This window comes from Cydia splendana, chromosome 3, assembly GCF_910591565.1.
Source record: "Cydia splendana chromosome 3, ilCydSple1.2, whole genome shotgun sequence".
Classification (NCBI taxonomy): Eukaryota; Metazoa; Arthropoda; class Insecta; order Lepidoptera; family Tortricidae; genus Cydia; species Cydia splendana.
Window position 1 is genome coordinate 17,342,131 of NC_085962.1, and position 18,571 is coordinate 17,360,701.

Consider the following 18,571-nt stretch of genomic DNA (forward strand, 5'->3'; position numbering starts at 1 on the left):
TGTGGTAGGTAATTGGCTATGTATATATTTCTTCCTCGCTCTCAGTTATGGGTGCGGCGCACCAAGGTCGGTCGGTGCGATAGTCTATTACGGCTTTGTCTATGCTCGTCTCTCTCGAGCCCCCTCCTCACTCGTGCGCGAAGCCGCGAACGCGAGTGTGGCGTCGATTTTCGCAGACAGCGAAATCGACTCCACACTCACGTTCGCGGCTTCGCCCGCGATTCACGCGCATAGTCTGGAGGGGGCTTCGCAAGCTGCATGTCTGTAGCTCACACACCTGACGGAGCTAATAGCCGTAACACACTACCGCACCGCACCAAGGTCATTGTGGGGCGCACCCATAAGTAAGAGGGAGAAAGAGATATCGCTACTATAATGGTGGCTAATGTACGGATTCAAATCAAAAATAATGCACTGCCGACGATTCAAGATCACCCTGACCTTGGTGAGGGTGTAATTATTATTTTATGTATTTGCATCTCATTCTGAGTTTTGCTGATGATTGTATGCTTAGGGCTGGCTTAGGGCTAAGATTTGATAAAACCGCACACAAAAGTAAAAGATTAAGTAGTAAGTAAGTAATCACAGGAAATGCAAGTATATATTTAAAGAGTAAAAACAGCATTTTGACTTTTGCTTGTTAAAATATTCATGAGGAGTACCTACAGCTGAAAAATATAATTTTTATAATCATCAATAAATATAACTGATAAGATAAATAAGACAATGGTAAAGTTTTTGCTGACAAGTGTATTTTAGAAAAACATCAATAACTCCTTTTCTTTCATACTTTCAACAAGTAAGATGAAAACAAACATTGATTGTAGGTACATTTATTTCAATTCATAACAATTAATCTACAATAAATTAAAGTAGTGAGGTTACTCTATGATTATTTATTGATCATTTTCAAAATCAGCAGGATTCTTGCGGCTGAGCCTATGGTGTTCACGTTCCACTCCCTCGTAAACTAAGTATCCAATGATGAAAGCTGCAACAAAAGAAAGTGAGTTTAACTTGATGATATGAAACTATTGCCTAAGGATTTGACATTTGGTTTTGGTTGAAAAATGGGCATTATAATCCATGATCACAGTTAATTTGCCTGCAACTGTGTCATAGCAAGTCACTATGGTACTACTTAATCCACACCTGCCATAGACGTTTCCCACCTAGAAGGCAGGCAATCCTAGGATGCATACAGCAAGTAATAGTTGGGACATACAAATTGCAAGTAAGTATGGTGCAGGCTTCACCACCAACCTGCAACTATACATTTCTTTTGTCTACTTCTATTTATTACTACTATAAATTAAATAATTAATATACAGACTGCAAGAACTCTCATATGAGTTTCGTTTCATTGCATACAAGTTCTGACACTGTTTAATTGAGCGGAAAATAATTTCTAGTTGAACTTGATTATATGGGTTCAGTACCGTCTTTACCATAAGGGTACACGGGGCCCCCATCCTCAGGGGGGCCCCAAGGACAGACAGTAACAGTAAATTTGATTACTCATAATAAATAGAAGATCATAGTAGAAAAATGCTAGTTTAATTAGCTTTCTTTACTTTTCAAAAGGGCCCCAAATTCTTATGTGCCTAGGGGCCCCAGCATAGTTTAAGACGGCCCTGTATGGGTTGATTACCATTAAGTCGTAGCATTTAGTGAATGAGTCAATTGCAAAAAAATTGTACGTAATTAGGCGCAGTTAAGAAGCTGTGACTAGTCTTAACTTAATTGATTGATTTGTGTGTATTTAATTCGTACACATATGTCTATAGCATACCCTAACATACTTTGATGCATACTAACTTAATTTTATTAAAAAGGGCTTTAATTGTCGTAACAAAATGGAATCAATGAATTTTAGAGTAATTACAGGTGCTTAAACTATGTACTTTTTTTTTGCAATTCACTCGAATAACGATGATCAGTAAAGCTGTGAAGGTATTAGACTTGGCAAAGTTCACTACATTAATTAAGAAGAATGAAACTTACGAGGTGCAACCCTGAATACGCTTTCACGGAACCTACGGAAGATATTGGGGAGGCCGTTGGAGATGGCGCCAGCATAAGCTCGTTGCTCATGGGCAGACAACTTGTAGGTTATCAAACCCCTGATTTTTGCAAGCTCTCCAAAATGCTTTCCCATTTTTGCTGTAAATTATGTAATTGCTACGGCGTAATGTAACACTACACAGTACAGTACACACACTGTGCAACCATAGACTAAACTATAAATCCGGAAATGTCAAAATATCTTTTTAATGGCCTTTACAAACCTCATCGATAATCGCATGCGATTTGCAATACATTGCGGCATTTGATAATTTGTGCGGAAAGAGAAAGAGTCGCGAAATGTATGGGCTCCCTTAGGCCCCGTTCGCACGGCAGCTTTTTCAACGCGCGTTAAAAAAGCGTTTGAATGACACAAATGGATAACCATGTATGTATTCACACGAAGGCGGTTTTTAAGCGCGGCGCTTTTTTATCGAGCACTGTTCGATTTTCGGCGTTGAGCGTTGGCGTCAAATTGAATAGACCATACGGAAATCCGTGTATCTGTTCTCACAAGCGTTGAAAAAGCGCCGGCGCTGCTGTCAGTTGGCTGTCAAGTGTCAATTTTTGGTGTCAATCGTCAAGATTATTAATAGTTTCACCTTAAAAATGTCAACTTATGCTTACAAATTCCTGAAATATTCAAGCTATATTCAAATAATACGTCGTAATAGCAAATAAAGTATGGCTTTGCTGAGATGCGTACGTGGCAGTACGACTCACAAGTGATTTTTAAGCGTTCATATGAACACAAATATTGGAAACGGTAAAAAAGCGCCAACGTCGGGTTTTAACGCAACGCTTTTTAAGCTGTCGTGCGAATGGGGCCTTAAGGCCCCAGTACACAATGGGCCATCACCGGCCACTCCAAGGGACGCAGCCATGCGGTAGACAGAGATAGCAATATCACTTGCTCCCTCTAACGCATAAATGCGTCCCTTGGAGTGGCCGGCGATGGCCCATTGTGTACTGCGGCCTTTACATTCCAGGACTCTTCTCTTTCCGCACAGACTGTAAAGTCAGACCAAGCTAATTCTGCAGCGAATTTGATAGCGCAGACTAGGGAGTATTATATTCTTTGGTCCAAAGTCGCGATGCGGTACGATAGTCTGTTATGGCTATAAACGCGCTTACCGAGCAGCCAACGCACTGAAATATGAAACCTGAGGGGCTACCGCGAAAACCGAAATTCGCAAATTGCGGGGATCTTACTCTTTTACTCCAATGAAGGCGTAATTAGAGTGACAGAGAAAAATGCCCGCAATTGACGATTTTCGGTATTGGCGGTAGCCCTACTTTATATAGGTCTATGAGCCAACGTCAAAAAAATAAAGCAGCCAACGTCATCTTTCTGTTGATTCGCGTTTTGACACTTTTCTTTTGACATTTACTTGTGCTAAACATATAAAATACTCCACAATAATTTAATTTATTTATGTTAATTTAAATACATATTTAAGAACTATGCTCTTCAGTGTTTGATAAAATGTACATTGCTAATATCGAGTTCAAATTGTGACCGGCTTTTCTTCGTCATTGGTAAGTAAAACGGCGTATATTTCCTTAGTTTTTTTTAGTTTGGCTTCGGCGATAATTAAACTAGTTGAAATTATTTCATTATTATACCATATATTGTACCGAGATAAATCTTCATGCTTACTTCTGCGATTTCTTTCTATGGCTAAAAATACAAAGTACAGAACTTGTTCAACTAAGTTATGGAGATATTTAAGAGCAATTCTATTTTTTTAATAATTTTATTAAAATCACCATCCTGATGATTTTATGATTAAATAAGTTTATTGATTAGTTAGAAAAATAACCATATCCCTCATCAAAATTATTATAAACCAGCTCCATCCATATAAAATTCTATTGTAAGTGGCAATTTTATTATAACATGTTTAAAACAGTGTCATTGGACAACTAAGTAATATATTACACTGTACACATATTACAGTGTGCATGCAGCACAATAACCAAGAGTTGAAAAATAAATATTATAAGTTTGTCTCCTAAATTAGGCAGCCACCCCAGGGTTTCTTTTCAGTTAAGGGGTTAATATGTTATTTATTTATTTATTTATTTATAGCCTTATTTCAGAAAAGGTACATTTTTTTTATACTATATCTACAGTTTTTCTTAATCTACATTCTACGGTAACTGCTTCTGTGTGCCTTTGGGCAAAGGCCTCCCCCAATCTTCTCCACTCTTCCTTATTATGACCTAATCTGGTCCATGTTTTTGTGTTTGTCCTTCCAGCCATGTCTTGGATTTCATCGGACCATCTTTTAAACTGCCTGCCTCTGTTTCTTTTGTGCCCTCTAGGGTGCCAGAGTGTTACAGTTTTACTCCATTTTTCTCCTCCTCTAATAGTATGTCCAGCCCACTTCCATTTCAGTTGTTTTGTTTTGTATGAAACATCAGTAAAGCCTGTTTTATCTCTTAAGTTCTTGCTACTTATTTTGTCTATTCTTCTTTTCTTTAAAATGCTTCTTTCCATGGCTCTCTGAGTTATGCTTAACCTTTTACATTGTGCTTTGGTGAGTGCCCACGTCTGGCAGCCATATGTGAAGATTGGTAGAATGCATGTGTTGAAGAGTTTTCTTTTGATGTGCATACTTATTTGGCTATTTTTCATGACTTCTTTCAGACCCAGTATCTCTTCCACGCGTTTCCAATTCTTCTGTCTATTTCCTTTGTTGTTGAGTCATGGTTGGATATTAATTGACCTAAATATATATATTCTGTTACATACTCAATGGTGTTGTCATCTATTCTTATCTCTTTGGCATCCATACTATTAGTCATTGCTTTGGTTTTCTGGAGATTCATAGAGAGTCCGACTGCTTTACTAGCTGTGTTTAGTTCTGCGAGCATTTGCTGTAACTCTTCTGCTGTATTGGCAAAGACCACTATGTCGTCCGCATATCTCAAATGGGTTAGTTTCTCGCCGTTTATATTTAAGCCGTAAGGGTTTAACATCTAATAATATTTAATACCTATATAAAATACTGTCCCTGACTATCAAATAAATAAATACTAAGTTAACCAAACCTATGTATAGTTCGTTTTATTTAGCATTAGAAATAAGGTAAACAATCTTGATGTGTCTTTTAATTGAAAAACACATTTTAAAAATAAGTTATGGCAAATATGTAACAATTATGAATCTAATATGATCATTTATATTCTTCTGCTTTCATAAGTAAAAGTTACTGATTTTTAAAAAGCGTTTTTCAATTAAAAGACATGTCAAGATCGCTTACCTTCTTTCAAGTTCTTTCTAATGCTAAAAAAACGAACTATAGTTAGTTATAATTTCTTATAACTGAGGTTACCTAAGACTTACCTAAGCATTATACTTGCACCCCCTTGTAAATACATGACTATAATTTTATTAGTATAGCTTTACTATAACATATTTAATTTTACAGCGCATTGGCGCTAGCTGTAATGCCGTAAAGTTATCCCTGAATAAATATCAAATGACTAAAATTTTTATTTTTAGATGAAATATAAAAACATCAAGAGGACAAAACTTTAGCATTATGGATGAAATGAAGAAATCAATTCTTGCACCAAGTAGCAACAGACGGGTGAACAATGGTATGTTATCTCTTTCTCTCTTAGCATTTATCCTGGTTGCATCTTTAGCTTTGGAGCTAAGGGTCCACATTCCGACTTTTCACAGTCTACATGGTCTCGGGTATTCTCTTTTGTGAGACCGTTAGCAAGGATTCATTCTCACAACTCCCAACCAAGCATTCTACTGCATTTAGGTATGTGGAGACAGCATAGACAGGTGTTTGTAACCTACTTAATGCCTGTTTCGCAAAAGGTACTAGCATAGGCACTTTCGCACTTTGTCACAAACATGAAGGGTGCCACAAATGGGAGAGATCCTGTTCCTGATGCAGTTCTTTCGCATTAATAATCCACACATCCATCCATATAGCGGAGCATGTTCTTCTCCTGCAACTCCTGTTTATATTGCTCAAGTACCACTACCACGGCCACGCTTCACTGCCATCTAAATGTATAAGTTGGCAGATAGTCTTATAGACCAGCCCTTTCAGTCGAAATCTAAAACGCCTCACGAAGTCACGTCTTTGCTTATGCGTACGAATGCGGACCCGTTACGTTGCAGGCCGTGTACATAACATTTAGTTTTACCACCATCTCATGTTACGCCTTCCATATATTCCGAAGAATTCTTCGGATTATTCTCTGCCGCCTCTTTCCGCCAGCGGTCTACGTGACAACATTTCCATCCCCACCACTGATGGTTGGTGCGTTTCTCCAGAAACTTCCTGCCTCGCACAGCTAATCTATGGAATGATCTATCGCCTGCGGTAGTTCCGGACCGATACGACCTTCAAGAAAAGAGCGTATTCCCATCTGAAAGGCCGGCAACGCACTTACAACCTCTCTGGTGTTGCAGGTGTCCATGGGCGGCTGTAATCGCTTACCATCAGGCGATTCGTCTCTTCGTTTGCCTCATATATCATAAAAAAAACATTTACGTGTCGCACGAGTAATACTCGTACCTCCACATCCGCCAGCATGAATAATCACGAGGGTGCTGTACAAATGACGCGCCGAACCGGTAGGGGCTGATGAAAGAACCAACGGCTTACTCTTACTTAGTAGGCGTTTTGTGCTGTCGTCTGTTTTGTTTGCCCCGTCAGGAAAAGAGAGATTTCTTCACTCCAATACCTCTGTGTAGTCTGGATCGTGTTTTTCCACCACCATATTTCCTTGTCAGTTGGTCACATTTGCCTCCACACTTTACCCGTTGGCATGCCATGATTGCCATGAACCGCCCTTCACCACACCCAAGATGGCAGCTTCTGTCCCGGTCCTGTACTGTACTAGTTCACTAGCGTCATTTCTGGACAATCAACTCCTCGGAAACGGTGCTTTTAACCGCCACAATCTGATTTGCCGTTTGCAGCATTCAACGATTTGGTCAAACGAGTAGATCTTACGCGGAGAGCGGAGATAATGATAGGGGGTTTGAGGTTTATAATGTTGGGTAGTGAGACTATACTCACCGGGTATGACCTTGTGCTTGACTACTTCATTAACGTGGGGCTCCTGATAAGTAGAAAATCGAGTTAGTATCGTGCCTCAATTTCTACAGGTACCTAAGGCTTCTTATTAAAGTAGGTATTCACAATAGCAAGATGACAGCGACACACGGGATATACACATCGTCTCTTCCATATTGCGAACTCTTTAAACAAAATCGTGAACACGCTTAAACTCCACCGTCCAGGTTGCCGCACAAGACGATCCCTTACTACAACGGGATTCCAAGCATACCGAGTAGATTCCAGAACCTCATCCTGGTTCTATCGCTACAAATATCCTGCGACGCGTGGCCATTTAAGTGAGTCATAAGTGTCATAACTGTCATTAGCCCCTCAATCAGCACCTTTACCAAAAATATATCACAAATCTTGACTAACAATAAATGTGCAATAAATAATAACAATAACATAGGGGCGGGCGAAGTCTAGCAACAAGATGACCGCCCGCCATATCAACTAAATTTAATTTTATTAGATTGCGACATCTACTCATGACTTGAATATGAAATACTAATATCACTAGTGGCTCTGTGAGCTGTAGCGCAATCTATTTAATCATCGAACTTGCTCACAAAATTTCATGTGAATCAGTTGAGAATTGCGACCAGTAGAGGAGAACATGGACATACGCGAGCATTTATGCCCAAGTTGAAACGTAGAACCTTCGCTAACGCTCGGTCAATAAGAAAGAGCATTATGGTGCAGGGGGACAATTTCGAGTGCGCGGCAATTTCAACTAATCGAAATATCTTACATGTTTTACATTATTAACTATAGAGTCACACACAACACATCTTTTTCGCTATCTAGACATATAATATATGGCACTCTAGTTAGAAATGGCCCCCCTGCACCTTAGTTAATTTATTTGTAGAAGTTTACATCTCTTCTGTAACACTTGTTTACGGGTCTAACGGGTTTTATAGCAGTAAAAAACTCCAATTTATAAAATAAGATGTATAATCTTTCTTACAATAAATGAATATAAAATGTGACAAGCAAAAAACAAAAGACATACGCTAACTTTTTTATACGTAAAATTATAAGCTGCCAGTCTCTGCGGAGGTTCTATTCCATTTTCTTGCGAACATGCCCCCGGGCGTTGAAAGCTTGCCTTTCAACCCAAACTGCTCAACCCAGGATGCAAGTACATCATAACAGCAGATCGCCGAGTTACTGAAGAGGTATCTTCTCTTCTAAGAGCATAACGGCGTCAAGTTGCAACGCTTGAGTGTGTATCACTCAGGCTCTGGTGGAAGATTCCAATGCTTCCTGCTTGATTTGACTGCTGTCACAATTGTTCAACGCTAATAGACTGGCCAATGTAGCGTACTCCTCGAGGTCATGAACCGACACTGACGAAAGAGGGCGGTCACCGATGGAGTGGTAGCAGCAGCCTTGCAGCTTCTTGAAATAAATGGCAGCAATTCTTCTGGCTGGGACGAAATTCAAATCAGTGGGAAGTGGCAACCAAACCAGTGTTGAGGTCATCGACGATAAACATTATGTTACAATACCCAGCACTCCTTAAATAAAATGTGGTTGACTTTACCCCAGCTTCCCATGAAACTCCAATGTAAAGGAGGACACGCAGAACTAACATTAGAAAATAATAATGTCATCATTGCTGCAGCATTAGCTTGCGAATCACAGCTGCGCTTTGATAAATAAGTTTAAGACTCACTGCATCCATCCATAAATGATGTACAGTATATAACTTAAATAATGAGTAATTAATGCTAGCAAGTAAATACTAAATAATACTGGTTAAGTCACCTGCTAGCAGTAGATAGTACCTATATACATAGTACGAAAACATACGACAAATGCCTATATAGCACTTTTTTAAGTCTTAGTCTACTAAGAGCCAAAGTAGGTACACAAATGAGTTTACATATTTAAAAACGTAAGTAATAATAGCTGTGCTAATTAGTTGCTATTGTAATAAGTAAAATCTCAGAACACTAGGGTTTTTCTTTAACTTTAAATTTACATTTAAGAGAATATTTAGTCTTCTTGCCTAGTGAAAATCCTAGTAGTGAAATGCTTTCTAACTAATTTCCTGTTCGAGGAATGATGAGATTGTTTGGTGCAGGCCTTGGCAGGCTGCTGGAACCGCGTGAGTTGGATTCGAGTCTCATCGTCAAGCAATCTATTACTAGCGCAAGAGGTGACATTCGTAAAATAACAATTAATTCGCGAAGGAGCCGATACTTGACCGCTGTTTGTTGGGCCTGCGACTATATACCCTAATTTAGTCTCAAATAGTATCGTCTGTCCATCGCTTAATTCAATTTTATGCGACCCTAACAAGTTCCAAAAATGGTCAGCCCCAATCAAGATATCAACCTCGGATGGCTTATAAAAGTTAGGGTCAGCTAAACGGATGCTAGACGGAATATTCATTCGTGATATCTCCATCTTTTGATAAGGCATTTCGTCAGATATTGATGGCAAAACAGAACAATTTAAATAAGTCGAGTAGGTGTCATCCAACGATTTAATTGGCACCTGGCACATTTTACCTACGTGAGACTTTAATTTGTTTATGCCTGTAACCGATTTATTTACACGATTAGTATGTAAATTTAACTGCCGACACATCTTCTCAGTCACAAAACAAGACGCACTACCATTATCTAAAACTGCTCTGGCTATGATCTCGCGATTGTCATGCCCATATACTTTAATCAATGCAGTTGTTAGTAGTCCGACGTCTGGTTCAGATGCATTCGAATGTGGAGTTGTGACTCGCATGCGAGCCGATAATGCAGGAACGGAGGCGGCAGCCGGCGCCGACGCCGTTGATGCCGGCGACGCAGGCCGCTCGCACGAGCTTGATTCCGTTGTTTGCGTATGCTCTGTGACATGAACGAGTGAATTATGCTTGCGCTTGCATATTCCACAACCTGCCTTCTTGCAATGGTTTGCATAGTGATCTCGTCGGAAGCAATTAAAACAAACTTTATAATTCGGCAGCAAGTTAAGCCGCTCGATATTGCTTAACGCGAGAAACTGAGAGCAGTTATTTAAGCTATGCTCACCATTACATTTCGGACATAACTGAGACTGAGAAGTGACACAGTGTTCAGTGGGTTGAGTAGAAAGCAAAACCCTATGTTTAGATGCGATTTTAGCCGGCTGACTAGATTGACCGGCGCCTGATGCGCTCGATAACTCCAAGGTTTCAATCAAGTCTGCACGATTACGCATAAAAGTGATAAAATTATCAAATGAAATAGGCACAGTCTTATCAAAGCTTCCTTTATGTTCCTCCCACTCACGAAATGTCGTAGCGTCTAATTTGTTGCTAATAATGTGAATAAGGAGCGTGTCCCAATGTTTGACAGGCTCACTTAGGGATTCTAAGCATCTCAGATTTTTGTTTACGTGGTCAATAATACGTTTTAAATGCACGGACGAGTCCTTGATGATCGGCTCGATGTTAAATAAAGATGTTACATGGTTTTGTAATAACAACCTCTTGTTATCGTACCGCTCACACAAGAGTGTCCACGCCACCTCATAATTGCTCCCAGAAAACTCAATAGAATTAATAACCAACGCGGCAGATCCTTCCAACGATGCTCTTAAATAATGGAATTTATTAATGTTATCGATATCATCGTTAGAATGGATCAGACTTGTGAAAGTATCTCTGAAGCCTAGCCAATTCTTGTATGAACCCTGAAATTTCGGTAACTGAATAGTTGGCAGCTTAACCAGTTTACGATTCGCACCACTTCGCGACCCACGATTACTACATGACTCAAACTCGTCACGTTTTTTATTAAAATTGTTGAGCATATCCTGGGCCCGCGAGAGTACAGAGAAGTAGCTATTTTGGAACTCATCTCGCTCTGTCATATGTGCATCTAAACTTTCACTGTTGCACTCTAACTGTGTATGTACATCATCATAAAGTGCATACAATGCCTCAATCTTACCTATACGCAACTGCAATTGACTAGCTTCAGTTAATGACGACTCCTTCACTTTGCCTAGGTATGTAGTAAATAAGGTGAGTTGACCTTTATAACTGCCTCTTTTGCGAACTAAATCCTTTTCGTCAACCATTTTTGGGAAGCTGGTGTACGTACACCATGAATGTAAACAATTTATAATGCAATTAATAAAAAATAATCCCTAGTAAAATAATTCCTGTTTAAAAATAATACAGATAAAATTAGTCCACAATACACATGAAATTAAATAAAATGACAATAGTCTCAAGTGAATAGATTAGGAGTACACGAATAACGGCAAATTAACGGTCAGAAGTTGCGTTGACAATATCACATTTTAAATAATTACAACGAACTAAATTACAAATGAATCTGACTCATATAACTACCAAATAGGTACACTTTATAATAAAATATTCACTAACCTGGAGTACACTATAAATCCTATCTATTTACACTACCTTAATAACGAGTGCTGGTCCTAATAATAAATCCTAACACACTCAACACTGGCGGATTCCGATGTCCCGGTGAATTTCTTCATCACAGCCTCGGCAGTCATAACATCCTCAGTGACAAATTGGTAATTTATAGGTATTTCCCTTCGGTCCTTCAATAAATTCTGGTTCCTTTATTTACATCCGGTTCGAAGGACCATGTTCACGGGTCTAACGGGTTTATATTAGTTAAAACTCCAGTTTATAAAATAAGATGTGTAATCTTTCTTACAGTAAATGAATATAAAATGTGACAAGCAAAAAAACAAAAGACATACGCTAACTTTTTTATACGTAAAATTATAAGCTGCCAGTCTCTGCGGAGGTTCTATTCCATTTTCTTGCGAACAACACTGTTTAAAATTAATGTTCTTGGGTAAAAAAAACACGTGTTGAGAAAAACTAGTTACTCATCTGTAACAGTGTGAATCGGGAATTTATCCAAAAATATTGCCAATTTGCCATGCATTAAAAATTACTTTCTGTTTAGTTTTCTAAGCACCCTGCCAATAAGGCCTGAACTGCGTAGTAAATTTAGGCGAATATAGGTAGCTTAGGCGAATATCCGGAACTTGATGGCAGTAGTTTACTCGACGTAAGTTAGCGACCTCCCAATCCTAATGGGATAGCTTTCACCAGACCTCGTTCGAGCAGGTGGTGATACCCAAACATGGCGGGTAGGGTCTGAAATTATCCCTGAACATTGGGGTGTTAATTGGTATTTGTTTTGTTACAAACCGAAGCCAACGACTTAGAATCCTGGCTCGAAGCATAGATTTTACAGAACTTACATATGTACGAGATGTAGGTAATAACTAATAAATTTAATTTTTGTCAGTCGCTTTTCGGTGAAGGAAAATATGGTAATGAAACCGGACTAATCCCAATGAGGCCGAGTTACTTACCCCTCTGGGTTGAGAGGTCAGATGATGGTTGCTTTCATAAAAACTACTGATTGGGTCCTTGGATTAGGTTGCCAAGCGGACCCAGACTCCTTAATAATAATCCTTAGAAATATATACTTAATACTCTTATATTGGTTTCAGGATATCTTAAATATGCGAGTTTAGTCATATTAACGGTTCAGAATGCTATTCTGGGTCTCAGTATGCGATACGCCCGCACCCGGGATGTGGAGATGTTTTCCTCAGCAGCTGGTACGTTTATCTGTGACCTGTACATATTGGTAAAAAAAACATATTTCCGAATGCTTATCTCAGTCCTACATATTTTGAAACTCGTTATATCACCATTTACCCGAAGGCCACCGGACGCACGCACCAAGCCTGTACGCTCAGATCGTGCGTTTCTCGGCCGAGGCGTCATTGATGATAATGATGATGATGTTATATTAGGAAGTTCTAATGTTATTTTTTGTAATTAATAACTTACCTATTTACCAATGTTATATTTTTTTCTTCTGACAAACTAACAATTATTATAATTTTCAGCTGTACTTTTAGCGGAGTTAGTAAAGTTTATAATCTGTACTGTTCTTGTGATGCACGAGTCAGGCAGTATTAAGGGCGGCGTCCATTCAATATATGCCACGGTGATATTAAACCTGGAAGACACTCTGCGAGTCTGTGTCCCATCCTTCTTGTATATAGTCCAAAATAATCTACTTTATGTCTCCGCGTCCAACTTGGATGCTGCAACATACCAGGTAAATTTTTGATTACCAATTTTCAGAAAAGGAGGAGGTTCCAAAAAAATATTTTTTATTTCGAATGAGTATTAAGGATTTCTAGATTAATTTGAATAAATATGTTTTCTTTTTCAGGTCACATATCAGTTAAAAATATTAACAACGGCATTTTTTGCCGTAGTTGTATTAAAACGGACTTTAAAAAGATGGCAGTGGTGTGCTTTGGCATTACTAGCCAGTGGCATAGCGCTGGTCCAACTTTCGTCTGATAATGGATCGGGAAAAGTGGGAACTACACACTTACCACAGCAATCCCGGATCCTAGGATTCGGAGCTGCTTTAGCAGCTTGTTTTATATCAGGATTTGCTGGTATCTATTTTGAGAAAGTATTGAAAGAATCAGACATATCAGTAAGTATTTTACTATCATATCTAAGCAGAAAATAGTCCTAACCTATAGGTATCTAAAATACCTTATCGCCAACATTTATCAATTTATAGAAAATGTGTGCTAATTAGTCGCGCCGTATATAGTTAAGCACTGTAATTACCTAATATTAATTTGATTCAATTGTGTTACGATAGATAGTTTACTACTAAAATGTTTATTTGTTTTAGGTGTGGATGAGAAACGTTCAGCTAAGTTTGCTGTCGCTACCATTTGGAACAGTAACTTATCTAATAAACGAAGGCTCGTTGAACCACCTTCTCAAGGGTTTCGACGGATTCGTCTGGTACTTGGTAATATTGCAAGCGGCGGGAGGGCTTATAGTTGCCGTGGTTGTAAAATACGCTGACAATATATTAAAAGGCTTTGCCACTTCCGTAGCCATAGTAATATCTTGTGTAGCATCTATGTACATATTTGATTTCCACTTGACTGTGCAGTTTACGGTTGGTACTGTATTAGTAATTGCATCTATATTCCTTTATGGTTATGTACCCAAGAAGAAAGCTGAAGTTCGGACTTCGCTGAGTGTTTAATAATTAAACTAAATAAAAAATAAAGCTCATAGGTCATAGGCCTTTGTGCTAAGAAATTAATACTGGAATTAATTTAGTTAATAATAAATGCAACTATGTTATATTTACTTAATTATTAAAGTACATTATAAGTTTAACTTTATTTCTTGTATTGATAGAATGAAAACAGGTATTTTATTTTAATAGATTCAACGCCTAGTCGTCGCGAGTTATTTGCCAGGAGTGATTTGCACGCAGGAGATATTTAACGTTGAGTTTCCGCTAGAGATGTGTGAGGAGACGTAGCGTAGCGACAGCGACAAATACCTATGTTTGTTAACCTTTTGGCCGCCGGACCTAGTCCGCAAAGACGCTCACTCACACGCCAGAGCAAATTTTAAGTAAACAACTAATAAAAAGTTTAGCGATTGCAAATAGTGATATCGATATTTACAATTTATGGAAAAAATCTTCTCAATTTGGCTTTGTTCTTAACCAACTTTAATTTATTTCTAAAATGCCAAAAATTTACATAATTTTTACACACGACAATGTTAAAATTAAAGGTCTTTATCATTAAAAACAAACACTAAAAAATATAGATTCATGACGTAATATCACCGCACTAGGCTGTACGAGAAGTCTTTTATACAAGACAACGGCGCGCATGGACTGTCCGCAGTGTAGACCGACAAGGACTGTTTCCGCGCGGATTAAGTAATAATAGCCTCTAGGTCAACGGCGTAAGCGCTAGTTGGTACGTAAACTTTATAAGCGTAACGTTAGAGCCGCGCATCGTGTGTCGATAATATAAATATAAATGTACCGGAACTGCATTGGGGAAAATTACACGTGGTTTGAATTGTCAATTAGTGAAGAGCAATAATATTGGAGAAGGGTGGGGATCGGAAATGTTCAGGAATGCATGTTTCACAGTATTCGACATGTTCCTTAGATGAGCTTCTCAGTTCCCGTATTACATCCTCCCTAATTACCGTGACAATTTTTCGTAAATTTCAAATATATAACATTCTCATAGTTAGGCGACACTGACTAGTCCGAGCGTCCGCCTGTACCATTCTTGGGGTATCCCTTTGTTTCTCATAAAGTTTTGAGTTGTAGTGTATTGTTTGTCATATTATCGTTAGTAATAAAATTGAAACCTTTAACTTTTCAGGATTTTCGTAAGGTTATTCTACTGATAGGTTAGGTTAGGTTTGTTTTATGGCAATCCTGAAAAGTTACGCGTTTCTGAGAAAAACCAATTGTGACTAACGAAAATTCGAACAAGCAATGCATTGTGGCTTAGAGCTGTTTGGGAAACAATAGAGACCCACCATTCTTGTGCGAAGCGGTCACTGCAGGGTATCACTCCCCACTACACGATCATCTCAAAATGAATCATTTGTCTGCAAATAGACCACAAGGACAGATTTACTTGCCTGACTCTACTATCGACAGTTGAAGAAGCTCCCTGAACTTCAACTATAGTTATGCCTGTCTCTCTCTCTCGTTTTACGTATTCTAGTTACTAGTTACCACCAATTGGCATTTAACAAGTGTTCAAATGCTTAAATAAAACGAGATTTGATGTTTATGTTGAATATTCTCATCGAGTTAACATTCCCATCCCTAGTTGTCTTGTATACAAGACAACGGCGACGAGGAACATGAAAAACGTTGAAATCTGGAGCAATTTTTTTGATAGCCTTATTTTAAAAGAATGGATTTATATAGCTGCTTGAAAATGCAATTTTAAAAATAAACAAAGACCTGAAACACATGAACATGAGTGTAAAAAAAATACAATTGATATTTTTTTCACATTTACCGAGCGGTTGAATATGTGTCTTGTATACAAGACAGCGGCGCCAGTGTATCGTTCTATCGTTGTCTTATCGTTGTTAAGAACACACAAACACATTCCTCGCTGCGCATCCTCGCAAATCTCTGGTGGAAATGCAGCCTAAGCCGGTTTTCCTCCTAATAAAATGTGGAGTGTAGAAATGACTTCTCAAGCCTGCAAAGGGCAGGGCAGTAGATAATATAAGAACCAGAACCTTGACAAGCTAACTGTTAGTTTTAACACTTTACTGCATGTAATAATAGTACATTACAAACCTAGGGAGGTGAATTCGTAAATGCTACAGATCGCAGGTGTTTGTGGCCCGAACCGAAGGTGAGGCTTTACGAATTACTGCCCGTGGTTTGTATAAAGTTTTACGTCTTGCCTTGGCCAGGAAGTGAGATTTTCTTCCCGTCCCGTGGGAAGAAAATCCCACTTACGGGCCTAGGGTGACGTAAAAATATTTACAATACTTATGGTGCTACTTTCCCGCACTAGTGCGGCAATAACACAGAATAAATAATACACTCGGGAGCAAAAAAATCGACTCAAGTCGCTTTTATTTAGTTTTTTTCGTGCTTTTCGACAACGGTCAATATTTTAGTAAAAGTGAGATTGCAATATTATTAATTATTTATTAAGCTATCAAAAACATTAATAACCCATAAAATCGCTTAGATAATTTTCAGGTAATTGTTATTTTTGTAGAAAATTAGATTTTACCTGCTTTGATTACGCACAAGTTGAGCCCCTTTGAGAGCCATAAAAACCGACTTAAGAAAATTGAACGTACGGGCAATGGAGCCGCGTACTCTTCAGTGATGAGTGCAGGGTGTGTTTCCATGCATGGCAGTAACAGAAGAGGACGGGTGTACCGAAGACCTGGAGAATGGTTTGCGCCATACTGCATCTCCGAGACAGTCGCATACGATGGAGGTTCCGTCATGATTTGGGCGGGGATATCAATGGAGGGGAGAACCGAGTGCCTCCCGGTCAGTTTGGGCCCTGTGGCCGGCCTTTTTGGGGTAAGGTTGGCTTCTTAAGTCTTCGCCGAACTGTCCAAGAGCTCACTGGTAGCTCTCGGTCCTGCGTCTGCTGCTGCTGGATGTCAACGCCGGTACGGTGTCGATCACGCAGACTGGCCGCAACAATGAAGTGGTCCTCTCTCTTCGATGTGCACCTGGGACGGCCAGATCCAGGTTTCTGAGCAAGCCTTCCAGTCCATGTGAACTTTTGGTACATTCTGGAGACAGCAGACTGACTTAAATTCAGCTGTTCAGCAACTTCACGCTCCTTAAGGCCTTGATTCAGTAAGACGATGACTTGGCTGGCTTCAGTTTCTGTGGTGTCCATTTTATCCAGGTGATTCCAGTGAATAATTGCGTGAGATATGCACAGGTCAACTTCTGATAAGCGACTGATAAGAAATAACCGGTTAAATCGGTTTTTATAGCTCTCAAAGGGGCTCAACTCGTGCGTAATCAAAGCAGGTAAAATCTAATTTTCTACAAAAATAACAACTGCCTGAAAATTACCTAACCGATTTTATGGGGTATTAATGTTTTTGATAGCTTAATAAATAAACAATAATATTGCAATCTCACTTTTACTAAAATATCGAGAAACACGACAAAAACTAAAAAATGCGACTTGAGTCGATTTTTTTGCTCCAGAGTGTAGTACTGCCGTACAGAAAGGAAACTTCCCACAAAACAGAAGGTTCAGGGTCGAATCATGCTATCCATTTCTAATATATGGCACTATCCCTTTCGGCTATACTCTAAATCATAATTAGATTCTAAAAAATGTTGCCACTGCAATAATTTGTTTGTACAGTGGAACCTGGTTAATTGCAATCTCAAGGGACCGGCCATTTATTAACCAGGTTTTTCATTTAAGCAGGTCGTGTCAATTAACGAGGTTCAAAAAATCGTTGTGTCAATTATAGAGGTTTTCATTAATAGAGGTTGCGTTCTGACAAATTTCTTTTATGGAGGTGCAAATAACCATCGAAAGTAGATTTACAATTTTACACGCTTACGTTCTGGGTTTGGTCTATATATATATTATAGCTTCTGTCTATACTTGCACTTTTACATTACATTAATTACTACTTTATTTTCTTATTAATCATTTGGGTTTAAAAAAATCCCTTGAATTATAGAAGAAAGTTTTATTAGAATGTAAAAAGCATACTTTGTTTTTGATATAATCAAAACTATTTCACGTACTACAGGCTGTGATAGATACCCAATAAATAAATTGAATTCTGGATGAAGATATAAATAAAATGATCATTGCTATTAAAATATTGTTTCTGCTGTCTACACATTATTTCAATTATAGAGGTAATAAGTAGAACTCGTTTCAATAATAGAGGTAAAAAGAAGAGCAAAAATAACGGTTTATTTTAGCACAGTGTCAATTATAGAGGTCTTAGTTGCGAAGTGGTCAATTACAGAGGCAAAATTACGAAAAGCACTAAAATCTAA

General features: G+C 38.6%; 2 protein-coding genes across 2 annotated transcripts; one reads left to right on the forward strand and one right to left on the reverse strand.

Moving 5' to 3' along the window:
* Positions 1-730: 730 nt before the first annotated feature.
* Positions 731-2,244, reverse strand: LOC134806293 (cytochrome b-c1 complex subunit 8). The gene is made up of 2 exons (XM_063779514.1): positions 2,005-2,244; positions 731-991 (listed from the first exon to the last, which is right to left on the reverse strand). Exons 1-2 carry the CDS (start codon positions 2,156-2,158, stop codon positions 897-899), a joined length of 249 nt encoding a protein of 82 aa, XP_063635584.1. The 5' UTR covers positions 2,159-2,244; the 3' UTR covers positions 731-896.
* A 1,191-nt stretch (positions 2,245-3,435) lies between these two features.
* LOC134806575 (UDP-N-acetylglucosamine transporter) lies at positions 3,436-14,375 on the forward strand. Its single transcript, XM_063779884.1, has 6 exons — positions 3,436-3,603; positions 5,576-5,673; positions 12,669-12,779; positions 13,074-13,288; positions 13,406-13,681; positions 13,889-14,375. The coding sequence occupies exons 2-6, from the start codon at positions 5,616-5,618 to the stop codon at positions 14,252-14,254; spliced, it is 1,026 nt and encodes a 341-aa protein (XP_063635954.1). The 5' UTR covers positions 3,436-3,603; positions 5,576-5,615; the 3' UTR covers positions 14,255-14,375.
* Positions 14,376-18,571: the final 4,196 nt, after the last annotated feature.

Coding starts and splice junctions, on each gene's coding strand:
- LOC134806293 (XM_063779514.1), bottom strand. CDS start 2,158: ATGGGAAAGCATTTTGGAGAGCTTGCAAAAATCAGGGGTTTGATAACC. Junction 992..2,004: donor CGTATTCAGGGTTGCACCTC/GTAAGTTTCATT, acceptor CTTTTGTTGCAG/CTTTCATCATTGGATACTTA.
- LOC134806575 (XM_063779884.1), top strand. CDS start 5,616: ATGGATGAAATGAAGAAATCAATTCTTGCACCAAGTAGCAACAGACGG. Junction 5,674..12,668: donor CAACAGACGGGTGAACAATG/GTATGTTATCTC, acceptor TATTGGTTTCAG/GATATCTTAAATATGCGAGT. Junction 13,289..13,405: donor TGGATGCTGCAACATACCAG/GTAAATTTTTGA, acceptor TTTCTTTTTCAG/GTCACATATCAGTTAAAAAT.